Source organism: Atractosteus spatula, chromosome 11, assembly GCF_055471065.1.
Source record: "Atractosteus spatula isolate fAtrSpa1 chromosome 11, fAtrSpa1.hap1, whole genome shotgun sequence".
In the NCBI taxonomy this organism is placed as follows: domain Eukaryota; kingdom Metazoa; phylum Chordata; class Actinopteri; order Semionotiformes; family Lepisosteidae; genus Atractosteus; species Atractosteus spatula.
This window is the reverse complement of record NC_142716.1, coordinates 268984-286875: the sequence shown is the minus strand read 5'-3', so window position 1 is coordinate 286875 and position 17892 is coordinate 268984. Positions and strand designations below refer to the sequence as shown.

At 39.4% G+C, this 17892-nt stretch overlaps 2 protein-coding genes across 2 annotated transcripts in view; both read left to right on the top strand.

The window, feature by feature from the left end:
• ddah1 (dimethylarginine dimethylaminohydrolase 1) overlaps positions 1-8965 on the top strand; it is a 66818-nt gene extending 57853 nt beyond the window's left edge. Inside the window, exons 5-6 of the mRNA XM_088926604.1 lie at positions 1927-2070; positions 6401-8965. Of these exons, the coding sequence (XP_088782730.1) occupies positions 1927-2070; positions 6401-6517 (261 nt within the window). The 3' untranslated portion in view covers positions 6518-8965. The remainder of the gene's footprint in view (positions 1-1926; positions 2071-6400) is intronic.
• Positions 8966-11949: 2984 nt separating this feature from the next.
• bcl10 (BCL10 immune signaling adaptor) lies at positions 11950-17079 on the top strand. Its single transcript, XM_088926605.1, has 3 exons — positions 11950-12303; positions 13606-13894; positions 14125-17079. The coding sequence occupies exons 1-3, from the start codon at positions 12253-12255 to the stop codon at positions 14493-14495; spliced, it is 711 nt and encodes a 236-aa protein (XP_088782731.1). The 5' UTR covers positions 11950-12252; the 3' UTR covers positions 14496-17079.
• The last annotated feature ends 813 nt before the right edge of the window (positions 17080-17892 follow it).

Below are 17892 nucleotides of genomic sequence, written 5' to 3'. Positions count from 1 at the left end.
GCCCTCATTTATTCTGTTAAATTATAAATTCATAGTATCAGATTGTCCTGCTTTTTAGTGGTTTGTGCCTTATTAACCATTTTAGGTTTTTTTCAAGTCTCTTGCAGAATTAAATATACCTTTATCAGGTACATACCTGACTGTCTCGGGTTACCCGACTGTCTTTGACTTTATCCTAAGACAATGGATGTCAGTGAAATCTGAGATTTGGGTGATGAAGGTACTCATTTTTCTTCATGCATTACAGATGTTTAGGATGAAACAATGAAGAGGGGGCTTTGACATGGCCAGATCCTTGCTGTAAGATGCCAGCCTTCATTGTTTTTTAATTACAATTGCCTCTTATTTTTGGTTTACCCAGATAATTTAGCCGATGCAATTTGTGTGTTTTTGACATCTCATTTCTTTCCTAAGAACCCTGTAACCACACACAGAGGAAGTGTGTGCGGGTTCCTCTGTCCCTTGTCCTATGACACATCATGGGCAGCACAGGCCCGGTATCAGGGGCTCAGTGCCGAGTGGAAGAGAGCTGTGTCTTCCACAGACAGCACTGCATGCTGTACCCTCGGAGGCCACAGGGGGCGCTGTGTCACCCCACCCCATCCTCAGCAGTGCTCAGCTAACTGAGCGCCACCTCCTGGGGAATCCTGGTCAAGCACGCTGGTGACATGACCCAGACTCTCACCCGTGATCATAGAGCTCAGACTGCTCTGTAGCTGAATGCCTTTACCACCCTTTTTTAAAAAGTGCTTCCGTTGTGAAATATTCATGACATCACACAGGACTTACTGAGACATCGTGTTCTTTGTGAAAGATGTTGTCATGTAATAGACATGAGCATCATGCCTCCCTTTTGGTGTTTCCAGTGAAGTAGTCCTGACTCTTCATGCAGAGATGACGAGCCGATGTAGAGGCTGTCATGCTGACAGGGCCGTATGGACTCAGCCCTGTCGTCTCTTTCAACACTTTGCTCAGCTGCATGTTGTTTGTACTGTGTTCTGTCTTCCGTGTTTAATAAAATAATGATAACAATTACCCAAGTGGTTCATTGATTTATAGTAGATTTTAGCTCTGTTTATATAATCATTGTTACATTGTTCTTTTGCTCTTAAAATAAATTGAAAAATGTCTTGCCTTTAAGTGCTGATTTCTTAGGAATACTTAGATTTTGGCTGTACTTGTACTTACTGTAACTAACATAGGCCACTTGCAGACTGGGGCCCCTGTTATGTTTTCTGTTTAGTCCTCTTAATGTCCTTTTGCTCAGACCTATCCCCTTTTAAAAATTAATATGTGGTATAAAATTATGCGAGGTCCAATCAGAGTAAAAGCTTTATCCAGCTGGAGTGCTGTCATGTCAGGAGGAGCAGCATGTGAAGTTCCAGCGCTTGGGTCAGTGTAGCACTGTGCAGTCAGATTAACAGCAGTCACTTCTTCTAATGCAGTGGAACCGTCTTCATGAAAACCATCACAAAGATGGAATGTGAACAATGATGTTAGTCTTGGCAGAGTGTCCCAATTCGTGGCCTGTTGTTGACAGAGTGTGTTTGACTGTGAGGTCTTACGAGGTTAGACATTGCTGGCTGACCACAACCCAGTCGTTGATATTTCATTCATGATTTTCACCAGGCTTGAAATTCAACAACTTAAATCACCTATGTTTTGAATCAGTTATCACTAAAGAGGTGATTAGTGCTCCTGCAACTGTCAGTCACTTGAGTATATCACAATCACGAATGATGAACTAATCACAATAATACCAAAAACATGTAATGCATAACCAAAATACTTTATTTTTTCCCAAGAACATGCAGAAATAAAGAGGTTTTCATTTTCAAGACCCTGGAATCAGACCTGTTGAGCACAAATAAGGCTGTGTGGTTTTGTCAAAAGAGTTTTTTTAACTCTGTTCTGTGCCTTTTCCAGATCATGCAGCAGATGAGTGACCATCGTTATGACAAATTGACGCTGCCAGATGACGTTGCGGCCAATTGTGTGTATCTGAACCTTCCTGACAAAGGACACGTGCTGCTTCACAGCTCTCCAGAACAGTATCCTGACAGCGTGAAGGTGAGGCCCGCACTCGCTTTGGTAATATAACTCGTCTTTCACTGACAAATGGGTTACACTGCTGCATGTTATAGCAGGTATGGCGTTAATTTTGATTGGGTAGGATATTCTTAGAAAAGACCCAACCAGGTGGTGTTGTAAATCCTCCTCCTGCCAGCAGTGCAGGTGAATAAAACATTTCAATTTGTTGAGGTGCAGTGGGTCCTGGTGAAATGACTCTGATGTTTCTCACTGAGGAGTGAGTTAAAGAGAGTGAGGTGTTGTTGGAGTAGGCATGCCTGCACCAATCAGTGCTAGTACTACAGCTAAACAGGAAGCAGCAGGCAGCCATGACAAGATTGTGATGAATTTTGGATAGAATTTTATTTTTTTTAGGAACAGCATTTTAATGGAAACAGTGAAGATACCATTTTTGTTTTTTATAGTTGAGGAATTGTGAATAATGACTTGACATAAGCACATTTTCCATAAATTGCTTCTAGAACTTCAGTGTTGTCCATTGTATATATATATATCTGTTTTTAGCACTTACACACTTGTCTATATTAAATATAATATTTTATAGTGTCTGCAAAAGGAATTTAACGTGTTTTGGTTTCATCTGCATGCTTCTCCAGTTTCTGACTTTGCCAGAATATGTAGTTGTGCTGTTACATAACTTTCCAAAGGTCATACTGCATTCTGAGCAAATCTCACTTAAACCATTAATTTAAAATTTCAGTTCATATTAGAAACAAAAAAATTTTCTATTAAATACTGTACAGATTTTTTGCTTCTAGTTTTCTCCATGTTAGCATAGATATTTCTGTTCAAAAGTTTTTTTTTATTATTGTACAAATGCATTTCAGGTAATGTTTGTGAAAAAATGCTTTATTGTCATTTTTCCGAACATATCCACAGAACAGGTTGTACTTGATAAAGTGCATTGCTCAAGAACCATTACTTAAAAATTTGTAGTGTAATTTTGTAACATAATTGAAGCAGGCCTCTAAGGAACGTATGAGAAGAATCAATCCTATTGTGTGAAAAGACAGCTTGTTCTCTAACAACATAATGAGGGTAATTTGCTATATTGTTAAATATTTTATGGAAGCAAAAATACAGATTTTGATTAGGATTGCATCTTCCTCAGGAACATTCCATTCTGTTCAGCTCCAGTCTGCACTCTGCATGCTGCAGAGGGGTCCGACACCCTGATTATGCAGCCCTTGGCCACCAGGATTTTACAGTACTAAAAACAGCTCCAGCGATTGACTTAAAACCCGGCAGATTTGATCTCACTAAAACCAGATCCAGATATGCAATTCACATGTTACAGTGACACAGTTTACCACACCATATCATCTCCATCTTGCCAAAGCATGTCTTGAGCTGCTGCTTGTTGTGTATCACTCTGCATTCCCTTTACTCTCTGTTCACTGTGAGGCGAGAGGCTGCGGATTGTAGAAGCCTTCCAACCTGCTAATGGTTTTTTCATGGTTTTTTTCTTATTTCATGAAGAATGTAGTTACTGCAGCATCTGTCTTGTTTAGATTCTCAGTAAAGATATAAAATCTTACCAAAATAGAAAAAATAATAATTTGCCTCACAGTGAACAGAGTTCTGGGTTCTGGATATCTGTCTTTGTCAGCAGAGATACATATTTTTATAACATTTAATGCTGAATTAATTTTTAAGAATGTGGTTATTATATAGCAAAATCATTATCAAACAAAAAGTTAGAATTATTCACAATCAGGGACTTTGACAAAAATTATGTCATAACATCTGAGGGAAACTCACACAAACTACATTTAACTGAGGAAAAAAGATCAAAGGCTACTTGTGCCAAGTTCCTTGTGGTTGTGTAAAGTATACGGTTGTGCTAATCGATAACATGGCCAAGAATTCATAGCTGGTATTCTCTTGCACTATGCAACACAATTTGTCTTCCTCAGTTTAACAGAAAGAAACTGAATAAACAGCCAGCCCACTCCACTGTGTGGCTAGTGCCACATGGCCATGCGGAGATGTCAGAAGCAAATCACTCTTGTTCAACCTTCTCATTGACTGAGAAGGATGCTTCCTACAAAGCCACTGAAACACTTCAACTTGGCTGACTCATGCTGTTAGAAAACTGCATACTGGGTTCTAGAAACAAATCCAAGCCATTTGCAGGAAGAGATGAGTGTGCACAGTATCTCCATGGTATTGATGAGTGCAGTCTGACAATGGCTCTGTTTCTGAGCAGATGTAAGACAACCTTCATGCCACTGTTGTTTACCTGTTGAGGCACTATTTTGGTACCAGAGATGTTTGAAGAGCTGTAAAGGGTAAATTTGTGATCATGCAAGGAGCTCTGTTTTAGAACAAGAGGCAAAAATCTGACAGATTGACAGATGTGAGTTTGAAGTGCTCTGTGGGTGAAAAGCTTCACAGCTCTGACATTTCCAAGCAGCAGAGAGAAGATTTATGGCAGCTCTTTGAGGGGCTTTAAGGTTCTGGTTGTTCCTCTTAATGCAAAACATTCTCACCCAAAGTCCCTGGGATATTTTTAGAACTGCTGTTACACAAGAGTCCCTCTTCAGTAGAGCAAAGGTAACAGTTTGCTGTAAACTCTTATCTTTTTGTTGCTGTTCTCTTTGTTGTTGTGGGAGGGAGGGCGTGTTTCCAGAATTCACAGGCAAACCAATTAAATCACTGGACAAAGGGCCTTGGAGACTGGACAGCCCTGCAGAACATATAAATTACCCGTTTGTGTAATAGAATCACAGCTGGAAGTACAGGTCATAATTTAAAGAAAAAAAAACCAACAGCTATCAGGTGATTAATTTAGTAATGTTATGGTGGAGCTTTCAAAAGTGTATACTTTCACGTTTTCTTTGCAGCCAAAATGTTTAATCAAAGCAGGGATAGAGTACTCTTGACATCATAGGGACCAATTCTGTGAAGGTACAGCTAACTGCCCTATCACTACAGAGAGACAGCTCTCTGAAGAAGTATTTTGGCTTGGAAGAGTTCTAGGAAAACACTGGTTGTTTCTGGAGAAGCTCCATAAAATGACACATTAGTTTATAAAATTTTTTTTGGAATGGTGCAACTATATTTTTTATGAAGGATTAGGAAATGCGTTTTAAATTATATCTTTCTTTTAACCCATTAGGATCATTTTTTCTTTTACATTTATATTGTCCTATCCTCCTTGTGCTGTCTGCATTTTTGCATCTGCATGCTGTGATTGTGTGTGGGGCCTGCTGGGCAGCAGCATGTGGACCCCAGTGACCTCAGCGACCTCTTGCTGACCAGACGTTCCAGACAGTCTTGCTGAGGAGATGGTACAGTAGCCCTTCTTGCAGGACTTAATACTTTGGCAACAACCCCAGCAATTTTCTTCTCCCTCGGGTGATACCAAGAGAAACATACCATCACTTTTGTCCCCCAGCTGTGATAAATTCAGTTTTTTTTGCACCTAGAATTGCAATATGATTGGTGTGCCCTGGAGAAGGCCTCAGTTGTCAATATTATCAATTTTTAATCTTTTGTGTTTTTTCATACAGTACATAAATAGGTGAGATGACAGTGATGTTACCTTATTGCATCTGAAAGCACATTTACATTTTTAAATAGGTATCTTTTTATTGGATATGTTCTTAATTGTGGTTCTCTGGCTCCTGGAATGCTATCTGAAACTGTGGTGAACCTGGGCTGCAAGGTTAGGGTTTAGCTGGAGCAGGATGAGAATTGGGGTGAATGTGAAGTAAGTGCGGGTCAGAGAAGATGTTAAGGGAGGACCTGCTGTTAGAGCAAGGATTTAGATGAGAGTCAGCCCCATACTGGTCCTCCAACAGAAAAGTCAGATTAACCAGGCAAACTGTTAGCCAAGCTTGTGGAAATACTGATTTGTAGAGTCTAAGTGTTTTAAATTAACTTCCAAAAAGGGAAAAAACATTCTGAAGGTATATTGTTTTATATTTTGGAATAATTTATATTTTTGATTTTCTGTTGCTCACAATCTCCATCAGATATTTTAGAAAAGAGTCCTGAGAGGGTTATGAAACCTAAAAAACTTGCAAAGCTATGTTCAAGTGAAAGAGCTGCTTAGAAATGTTTATGAATGCAGTTAGATCAGACATTTATTTAACCTTCTGATATATTGCTTAGCAAATCCAAGATGGTAATATTAACAAACCAGATTGAATCTGTTCAGACTGAACTTTTTTAAGATAGCAGCTGAAATAGCACTAGTAGGGGTATTTCCCAAACTAGTTTGATACCAAAAGTTTTACCTTTCCGTGTTGCTCCACAAATGAGGCTGGTATTCCCGAGCAGCTAACGATTGCGTTTTCTCCAGGTTTTTGAGAAGCTGAAGGATCACATGCTGATTCCAGTCTCCAACTGCGAGAAAGAAAAGGTTGATGGAGCCCTTACCTGCTCGTCTGTGCTCATCAACAAAAGAACGGAAATCTGATCCAGACACGAGATCACCTCCGGAGGGCTGACAGTGATGTGCCAACAACGCGCAGTGCCTGAGCCTGTTCCTCACCGAGTCCTCCCTGTGTGTCTGTCCTTGTGCTGCTGATTGTTGTTCACAGTCCTTAAAACAACTGTCTAGCGAAGATTACAGTGGGCTAATTGATTTTGTATTAGCTTGAATGTCCCATTTAGTAGATGTACAGTGTTTCTATGCAAAGTCTTCTGAGACTTTGAAGAAAACTAAGACCAGGTAGCAAGTGTGGACATGACTGATATTACTGATTTTTTTAATTTTGTAGATTTATCATGAACTATACTTTTGAAATCATTTCATGTCATTTTTAAACTCAGAGAATATTTTAGTTTGTTATATACATTTGTCTCCCTGCGATGGACTGGTGTCTCCTCCAGGGTGTACACTGCCAGCTGACTGCCGCTTGCTGAGATAGGTTCCCCTGCAACGCTGAATTGGAAGAAGAGGCACGTAAATTACTATACATTTGTATTTTAATATGTGGCTGTTTTGAACGTCAGGCAGAAAGCAGACAACCCTCAGAACTTGCCAGGAAAGACTTCTAAATTCTTGTGATTGACAGGTGCTTACGTTATTGTCTTCTGCTCTAACATTAGCCCCCCTTTTTTAGCATTTTCTCTTTCAGGACCATCAATTCTCATTTCACGGCTGTGATTAGGTGGTGCTAATTATTATATCCAGCTGATTCCCAATACCTTTAAAGCTGCAGAGGCTTTGTGTATAAACACCTGAAGGAATTAAGTACTAGAGGTATTTCTGCAAAATGTCAGTTTCATTTGATTATGCTATTGATTAGTAAAGTACTGTATGTGCTTTCTGTTCATGAATCCACAATCTGTGTGATAAACTGCTTGGAAGATGAACAGAGCTGTCCTGTGCTTCATAACTGGATATAACCACGTAACTGGAAAAGGTTGATTTCTAAAACTTTATTTCAAGCATAACAATGGTCACATATGAGCTATAATTGGATGATACTTTATAACAGGATCTATATATTCTTCTAAGAAAAGCTGAGGGGAAAGAAAGTAAAGAGAGAACAGTTTAGTAAAATAGTAGTGGAGGAGCTCTGCCATGGAAAATAGGATACAGAGTAATTCTGCACTTTCACAGTGCTGTTCCGTTTGTAGACCCACAGGCCAAGTGGGAAATCAGCAGGAGAGATTCCCAGCTGTGCTCTGGCCTGCTTGTTCTCTTGTACAAATACCTTGCACAGCATCTCCTCTCACCAACAGTGGATACATCTCTGAATGTTCAAATCACCCAACTTACCAAGAAAAGAAGTAAGAACTTCCTACAGACATGGATAGTTTTCTTAACTTAAATTAATGGACCATCTAAACTGAAGAGTACCACTGTGCAGAATAATTATTTTATATTATCATTATTAAATTATATTTGAATGGCTGTTTATTTTTACTTTTGAAAGAATAGCCTTTTATATTTAGAATGAACAGATAGGGTGTATTTTTTCCCTTTATTTCTTTTGCAACATTGTTTAATTAAAGGTTTTAAAAACACATTAAATTATTTTCTTTAGATTATTCCAGATCCTCCCCACCAATATAAACTACAATGGCTGTTCTCCTGCAGTTGCAGAAAAAGGCAATGTTGTGATGAAACGTGGAAGGAATTCTTTTGGAATACATTCGTCAGCCAGTAAACAAGCCACTTTCTTATTGCTTCACATTTTTGGTATAATTTATGACAATGATATCATACAGTCTGGCTAAGGCACAAGAGGTCCAGCCGTAAAATTGTAATTTGTGACACAAGCTGTATATTTTATGGGACATTTTTGGCATAGAGAACAAATGATACCATGGTTGCCAGGTATCTAATCTAGAGCTCATACAGAGAAATACTGAGCAGATGTTGGGCGTCTGGTCACAGAGAAGGGTCGCATTGAGAGTCCCGGTGAGTCACAACACCAGTGTGAAATGTGCTGGTGAATATGATCACCAAGGACCGATTGTGGAACATATTAATGAAATATGAATCTGTCGTTTTGTGCAGTGCAATGGTTTGTTTTTCTAGGTCATTTTAAAAAGCACTGCCTTATTATTAACACTGTTTCACTGTCTGACATCAAAGCTCCTGGTTCATTTACAAGAAAGTGCATCTAATTGTGCATAGGTTAGCATGTCTCTGTAGTAAGGTAACACTAGGAGTCTGAACTTAAGACATGCATTGGTCATGTGGTTTTGTGTATGTATAAGACGTGATGCAACTTATTTTGATTAGATTTTCTTCAGGGGTGTTTGTTTATAGAAGCTTTTCTGCCTACGTTTGTGCCAAAGACATCAGTGCACTGAGATTTGTTAAGTGAGAACTTCTTCATTGATCATAAATGCAGAGTATTTCTGGAAAGACAAATACCTTTTGTTAAATAAAACTACAATATCTAAACCAATGCATTATCTGTATTTCTTTAAATGTTTTGTTTTACTTTGGTAATAATATCCAAAGGACTATGATATTTGCCAGCCTAGTATGTACTTATACACTGCATATTATAATTTTTCATCATATATTCTTTATTTTTTTACAAAAGTATACTCACCTACTATCGCAAACAGCGCGCCAGAAAACATTGAAATGAAAAATGTTGAGAAAACAGGCCAAAAAAACATTGTGCTTGTAGTACATTAGTCTAACATTGTTGCAGTTGCTTATTGTCTTTACTAATCTTGACTTTAATTACCTGTTGATAATGTTAATAACATGGAATTCTTGTTATAATACCGATAAGAAACGGACATCACCATTACTATAACAATCTAACCAGCTGTTTACTGAATAATCCTGTTTAAATTCTTCATTGTACCTATTTTAAAAAACCTCGGTAGTTGAAACTTTGATGACATGGCGCCATCTAGAGTTTCATCTCTTTTAATACATTTCAAGTTTTATTAAGGATTCCTTCGGAAATCAGACTGCAGTGGAAGAGACGGCTGCCCCCCTTCGTCCTCACGGAGGAATTGCGAGTTGGACAGAAAGCAAGGAAAGGTAATAAGGTAATAATATTAATAATAATATCTTTAAAAATATATTATATCCCAAACACTGACAGAAGGTAGCCTTAAATGATTTAGATTTTAGAACATCTAATACTATCTTTAAGATAAAATAGAGAATTACTTTAAAAATAAGCAACGTTTGTAGCATATATTCATTAATTTAATATTTCAAAATGTAGAGGGTATAGAGCTTTTAATTAAATGTAATTTTGATATTTGGAAAATCGCCTTGAAATTATCCGGCTTCCATAAACACATACTCCTTACATTGTCTCTTATGTATAGACATGTTTTTCCCCAGAATATACTATTTGGAATACTACAGAAATCAAGTGTCGAGATAAAAACTTATTTTAAAAAATTGAAACATCTAGGTAAAACACCTGATGTTGGTGGTGAAATGTACTGTATAATTACATTTTATGGATAAATGTTTCTCTTAAGCCTGATATCGTCACCAGAGCTATCCAGAAGTACTGACTTAAGAGAACGAATAGTTTCCCATCAGACACCATTGAGGAGAAAGGAGGAATTCTCTATCAGACGAAACGGAAATGATGTATTATAGTTGTAATAAGTATTTAAGATCACTTCTGGAAGCTGGTTGCCTTATTCGGGAGTTGTTCTACTAAATTGTTCATCAAATATACTCTGTAAAGAGCCCTGTTGTGCAGATTTAAAATTAATACAGATAATTGTGTCTTTTGTTAAACTTTCCAACATTTCTCTAGCTGATGTCCTGTTAAAACATTCTGGATCTTCAAAATGATATAAAGAAAGGTCGATATTAGAATCTTTCTTTTAGAGAAATAGAGGTAACAGTATGTTACCGTTTAGTCCCATTGGAAATAATCTTTTAAAATCGTTTGTCATTCATTTATTCATTACCATACCATGAAATGGTATTGTCATATCTCCAAACTTTCTAAATGTAAGAATATTAAAGCTGTGCATACCTTATCTTTTTTTACCTCATTTGACCTTTTTTGTAACATGCAAATACCATATGTACCCCTGGTGACTTTGCGTGTACTCTTGTGTGGATTGTATATATCACCGTTGTAATAATAAAAATAAATAAATCAGGAAAGGGTTTCAAAAACTGGGTGGATCACTGGGTTCAGCAACTGACATAGGTGGGACATACTGTAGCTTTGCACTCAAGTCCTTATCCGGGAATTTGGTGAAAAAACAAACCTGGGAATTTGTAGGTCACGCGTTAATTATTATGCGCAATTATGCCAGCAGACTTTGTTGTAAATGACGAGATTGGTCACTTCGGGACTGTGCTCATTGTGTATGTATAACGCGGAAAAAAAGAGCGACGTAACTGCCTTTTTACAGCATAATGGTCACAATCAGTTCAGAGAACATCAGTCAACCCTTTCTTGATAAGATCATGAGAAGAGTCTTCCGGCATATCAGTCCTGGCACCAATTTTGAAATAATGCCGTGTTTAACATTAATGTTTTTTTGTATACAATTACAAACCACGGCATGAACCATCGTAACTCATTGTGATGGGTTCTTTGCCAAAAAAAAAACAACCCATAGAAATAAACCATAGAATTTTGCCGAGATATATAGTCTAAGAATTACACATATATTTTTGTTTTAAACTTTTAAACTAATTTATTCATAGCGGATGGGTTTAAAAATTTGAATAATCCATTAAAGAAAAAAAAATAATAATGAATAGCATGTGCACCTGACATTGAAATCTGCACAACGCTGTCTGTCTTCAGTGTGATTTTCAATTCTTCTCTCTAAATTCTTGCGCTGAATATTTTTAAAATTGTGAAGGCTTACCACTGTTTCACAAGGTGTGGTGTACAATGTTTGACATCGCTGGGCTCCCGACCCTGTGCAGCATAAAATTGCTTCCTCTGGGGATACTTTCTTGAAACTGCTAGAAAAGATTTCAGATTTAGTCACCACTTCCATGTATAAATACCTATGAAGCGTATGAAGAGCATAGTAATAGTAAAACTCAGTTACGTTGACTATCTCAGGAGTAAAACCCAGTTATAAAAATAAAACTGGCAAAATATACGTTGTGGTTTCTAATTGAGATGGGGGGCACAGTACATAAATACAGTTTGCTAACGTGTGTAATAAAAGATCGGGCTCCCTACAAACTGTCCATTCATTCATGGAGCGAACGGTTTACTCAGAAAACGTGATAACTCGGTTTACTTATCAGTGATTATTATTAAATCAGTGAATTTAGATAATGCGTTTGATAAGTTTGAAAAGGAATTGCTTCATTTCGCAGTACCTGACTTGGTGCTTTAAATTGCTTTCATCGCTTATTCTTTGCCTGCTGTATTTTACTAGTTGCACTATTCTAATTAGCTGAGAGCTGTCGCTGTCGCGTCGTTTTCCATCATTGTCCGAAAGCAGGAAGTCTACCGGCACACTTCTCTGTGGCAAACCCGCAGAGCACTATCTTCATTCTTTAATCAGGGATCAAACACACTGGTGTGCAGTAAAATATAAGATACTTACGTTTTATTCGACAGCGAAGATAAGCTACAAGCAAAAGACTCAAAAGCATTTTTGTTTCCGCGTCCCCTCGGATCGTGGTATCGATAAAAGTCAGCGCCACCGAGAGGAGTGAACTGTTATGGTGTATGAAATTTAAGAGCACCCCGGAAGACGTGCTTGAATATCACAATGGATGTCCCACACCTAACTGAAGATGAAATGGCTGAGATAAAAAAGGAAGTAAGTGTTTTAGGTCGTTTTAGAAACCTGTTAAAAGTATACATACAGTAGATTAAAGTGAAGACCTGCGCGTATATACAAATAAACAAATATGTAGTTTACTGACGTGTTTTTTTGGTTGGCGCTTTAAAAGTCGAAACGTGTTTTTGAAAATGGTGCTAGAGGAGGTTTCGTGGCTGAGGTGGATAACCCTGCAGGTGGGTCCAGGGGGAGCACGAACCGCGTGGCGTGGAAGGTCTTCCCGCTGCTCCGGAGAGCACGAGCCGCGTGGGCGTGCCTGCGGCGTGGGGTCCTGCCCGCGCATCGTCTCTAATGACTCGCCGACACGGTGACCTTTCCTGTCGTTATTGTTTAACACAGCCAAGTGTGTGTATGCCAGGCTCGGAACACATTTCACTTTTGTGCAAACTTCCTCTTCGGCCGTTTATTACACTTTGACGTCGTGGAAACTAGTGATAACAATGAAAGAATCGACAGAGACATACTTGCATCAAACACAGCTGGTCAGCAGGAGGATCGTCGCTCATATCTGTTCATATTACCACATTTGAAAGATTCTCCAAAGCGGACTTTGCTGCAGCATTTACCAAGATTTTATAGGACTTGGGTTTCTGAGATGACATAAAGCCCGTCTTTAGCTAAGTGCGCGTTTGTATTGCATGACTGCTGAAGGAGACGAAGGTAACACCAGAGCATGTACTGAAACTGCAACTATGACATTCTGCCTCTACCAGTCTGCTCGAAAGACCTAAGGTTTATAAGCAAGTTTGAAACAAAAAACAAACAAACATTTGACTGAAAACCTGTTTGGACAACATTCTGTGTTAAAACACAAACCTGCTTTCAACCTGTAAACAAGAACAGACCTGGTGAGGAAGAGCTTTATTATCAAAAGTTTGATAAGAATAGAATAGATTTCTAAAATACTTTCACTTCCTCCAGCTCCTGCTCCTTAGTAAAGTTTTGGTCTCTTGGTCCTTCCCAGAAGATCGCGTAGCTTCCCCCTCAGATACTCTCTGAATCAGTGACTATAGTTGCCCTGTCGCGTGACAATACCTGTTACACGTCTCTTTAAACTGCAGCATGTCTTTTATAGCTTTCCTGACGTTTAACATGCATTGAGGAAAACTGTAGACAGCAGTTTCTAGAAAGCACGTCCTGCTTCCTCTTACAGTAGTAACTGCCAGCTCTTTAAGGCCTAAAGTGCTATGTGAGTGTTAATATCGAACTCCATAAGGAGAAGCAAGACTGATCTTGCCTGACTGCACCCTACATGTGGATCGATTCTGTGTGTTTTGTCAGGCTCTGGAGAGGCTACGGCCGTACCTGTGTGATAAAATCATAGCCGACAGGCACTTTGACTACCTACGCTCCAAGAAGATCCTGACCCGGGAAGACACAGAGGAGATCAGCTGCAGGACCACCCACCGGAAGAAGACAGGGAAGCTCCTGGACTACCTGGCTGAAAATCCCAGGGGGCTGGACGCCCTGGTGGAGTCCATCCAGATGGGCCGGTCCATGAACTTCATCATCGCCAAAATCACGGACGAGGTCCAGAAAGTGAAAAATGAAAAAATAGAATCCATTAAAGGTACTTTTAGCCTTTTCAGGGAAATTGAACGGCGAGATTTTGATAATATTGAGGCACCCTGGGCGGCGGGGACTGTCGTATGCGCTGTGAGAGAGCAGAAGAAAGGGGAAGGGGAGGGAATTAAAAGGATTTGGCGAATCCATGAAACCTCTGTTCCCTTCCACTTGTTCTTTGTCAGTGCCCTCTGAAACGGGGCGCGGGCGTCTGATGCTTTGTGATTTGCTTTGCAGCGGGAGCCTCCTGCAGTGCTTGTGTGCCGAAGTGTGTGGGGGCGACGAACGACCTCTCCCGGACCCTCTCCAGCGACTCCAACTTCGAGAAGGGCCACGACTCCACGCTACTGTACCACCCTGAGGGGGAGTGGAGCTCCAGCTCCTCCGCAATGGGGTCCATGAATCTGCCCTGTGGGCTGGACAAGGATGTCCCGGTCAGCAGCACTGTTTCCGGGTCCTCCTCGGCGGCTCTGCCCAAGCCCGGTGACCCTGGGGCGCCCCCGCTGCCCGACGAGTTGCAGGCAGAGCCGGAGGGGGCGTGTGGGAGCACCAGCAGCACTGATGCTCTCTTCCAGCCCCTCCGCTCACGCTCTCTGTCACCGCCCTGATGGTGCGGTGCTGGGACTGCAACTTGCCTTGCTTTGTGAGGAGTCAGCAAGGGCATGTGCACTCGTCTTCAGGCATTCAGGACTTAAAGCTGGTTAGTATGGCTGTGATCTACAGACCCTCAAGGAACTCGCCTGCCTTCCTCACAGCTGTGTTTTCCATCACTGCTTGTTCCAAGGACATCTTCCCTCTTCCCAGAGATTCGTGATTTTGCATCTTTAGGTGCTGCTTGTCAGTGTTCACACAGTGAACACCTCAGCAAAGTGTTTGTCTCATTGCTCTCACACCTCTTTCGCTGCTCTCGGGTTGAAATAATCTGCAGTCCACTTGGGCAAAGATCACTGCTGCAGGGTCCTGTCATTTACGATGGAAAGGGCTAAAAAATCTACAAAGGTCCTAACAGCCTGTCTTATCTGATTTTTGTACACGAGTGTTTCCTAAAAAATCAGAATGGTTACAAATGCAAGGAAAATATTCAGCCCATGATACAGTTCTTAGCAACTTTAACAATAGTAGAACTTCCTTAAACTGCCTCTGGAAATATCAGCATCTGCACAGCTTGTTAGTTGTTCTCTTCAGGTGTGCTGCTTTAATATTTTCAAAGAAGAAAGGGACCCCTATTTCCCTAATATCTGGGGACTCTAGATTTCATACCTGTAGTGTATGGAATAGGATGAGTCCACAGCGGTTTGTGAGTCAGCTGGGTTTTGACTTTGGATTTGAGCTGTGTGTGCCTCGGGGAAGGTTTCCTGATTGGTGCTGTAGAAACCTGAGTTCTGCTCAGACAGTGTGGGATATAATCTCACTCCTGCTGGAACACCTGAGCTTTCTTAAAAATGTAAAAAATATGAATCACTGAGATGTTAGAGAAGTGCGGAAACCAGCGACATGCATAGGCACAGAGCTGAAATAAACTTGTGCCTACATGTTTGACATACAGACTGTAACAAATACTTCCATATTTTAGCATTCAGTAAATGCAAAAAAAACCTGAGAATAACTTTATGAACTATGGATAGATGTGATATGCAATTAAAAGCTATGTAGCCCACCGTTTTTTTATACTGAAATGAATTGATACAGTGTTGGACTGATCATTCACAATATTTACTGTCATTGTAACACTTGTGCAGTGATAAGTTACTGGAAGAGAGAAGTGACCAGTAATTTTACTCATAAGAAAGCTATGGCAGACAGGAAAGGGGTGGAAGTTTTCTAATATATCTTTACTAAAAAAGAAAATTTTATAGAGAAATGCCGTGGTTTTGTTATTTTAGATCTTAAGTAAATTTGAACTATATCTCAAAGCAGTGTTTCTCTTAATCACTGTCTAGAACACAGGTGATTCGTCTTGTGCTCCTAATTACTAATAAAAATAGTAATTAAATACTAAATAAAATACTTGGGATAACTCTGACATTCTAGAGAGGCCTTAACTGTCATTCAGACACATTTAGTATTAAACTTTTGCATATATTTTCTACATATATCTAACAATCTTGTAGTAAAGATCTTGTGATCATGAACCAGTTTATTATCCTTTTATGATAGACAATTTTGTAGTCTTAATTGCCTAAGTTCTTGGTTTCTTTTACACTTACAGTCCATATTATTGTCCTTTTGATCTTCACTAAGACTTTTGACAGACTGACCACTTAAAATATTACCTACACTACTTTAAGAACAAAATGACGCACATTGAAAATATTGTTTTTCAGGAAATCTGAGATTTCTTCTTTTTATATTTTCATATAAAATTAAAAAATGCTAAAAATACATTGGTTCTTGCTATTACACATGGGTCTCCATCCCTGGTCCTGGAGAGCCCGAGTTCAGTCTTAGATCGTCTCTTTCTGAAGATTGGGAACATCTGTGAGGTATGGATCATTTAGGCATTTTATCTGTTTAATTAAGAGAACTCTGGCTTTGAGAACTGAAAGTACTTAGATTGCCGTTGAGTGTTTGTGTGTATGTAACGTAAACTATCTGTGTGGAAACGGATACAACTCAAGAAAATATTTTATCACTCTCCATTTATCCCAGTTTCTGACAGCTGTTTTCTGTTTTCCATTGTATTATAAACAAAACCTGTAAGTGTGCTCTGCATTTCCCCGAGTATCGAACTGAAATTCTCCTGTGTTCAAGGTGTGTGTTTCTGCACCACAATAATTCTAGGAGTCATTATACTCTGTGGTTACCTCACCCTGATCTGAGCTGCTGATGGCTTGCTCCCAGTTTAGATAATGAATGGAGTAATAAATATTCCAAAACTGTGTTTTGCTTTAGATAGGGAATTTCCAGGGACTTGGCTTTGTGATTGTGGGGATAATGTTTCAGTTTTTAACCTTATAAACCTGTTATTGTGACTGCAAGTTGTTAGGAGAATGTGGGTGTTACTCTCCCTTTTCATATATACGTAGTGTACAATGAGATATTATGATTTTTTTTTCATTTTTTCTGTTCTGTTCTGTTACATCACATTTCCAACAAAATAGTATAACAACATTTACTATACTGCAGAGATTACACTTTTTGTTAATCTGAAAGCATTATTGCCACTTTCATAAAACAATTTAAGAAAGAAAATGAACTTTTCCTGGAACTTCATTGGACACCGTACAAATGGGTTAAACTGCTATTGGGAAGACCTGCTGCACATACAGGGTGTGGCCTTGATCCTGTGATTCTGGGATAGGCTCCGTGTTGTCATGACCTTCACCAGGAATGAGCATTAGATATTAGATGGATATTATTGCAGGCTCTTCTTATGGTTTGAGACACTTTCTTTTGGACTTTGTTATACTCCTGTGTGTTCTGATTGCTCAGTTGGTGAGGTCTCCCATACAGCAATTCGACCAGAAATTTGTCTGGATTTAGTTGTTAGAAAAAAAGAAAATGTCATGGATTCCAGTGGATGACTGTTGCAGTTAATATAAAATGTTAATTAAATTGATTATGAAAAAATCAAGTGGGTTTTGTGGAAAATTAGAACTATATACCATTGTATAGTGCAGATTTTTTATTTCAGTCCGAACGTGATTCATCAGAACATAACAAAACATAACCAAAGCAGGGGAGGTCATTCAGCCCAGCCAGCCCGTTCGGTAATTAGTTGCTTGACCCAAGGATCTCAGGATACAGCTGTTTCTTGGAAGAAAACTGGGTATCAGCTTCAAAAGCATGGCTGGTAGTTTGTCCTATACTCTCACGGCCTTTTTTGTACACAGGTGCTCCCTGTTCTCGGTTTTAAATGCATTTTCACGTTTTTCAATTCAAAACTGAAACAATGTCTTCGAGTATGAGTCGCCAAAGCCCTCTGCCTGCTGAAGGGAGTACATCTCTGCCTGAATAACAGTGCAGACCCTGTGGCAAACACAGCTTCAGGACAAGAGCTCCTGG

What these genes read in the sequence shown, in the direction of transcription:
- bcl10 (XM_088926605.1), top strand. Translation starts at nt 12,253, where the DNA reads ATGGATGTCCCACACCTAACTGAAGATGAAATGGCTGAGATAAAAAAG. An exon ending in TGGCTGAGATAAAAAAGGAA is followed by an intron (nt 12,304 to 13,605) that starts GTAAGTGTTTTA and finishes GTGTTTTGTCAG; the next exon opens with GCTCTGGAGAGGCTACGGCC. An exon ending in AAAAATAGAATCCATTAAAG is followed by an intron (nt 13,895 to 14,124) that starts GTACTTTTAGCC and finishes TTTGCTTTGCAG; the next exon opens with CGGGAGCCTCCTGCAGTGCT.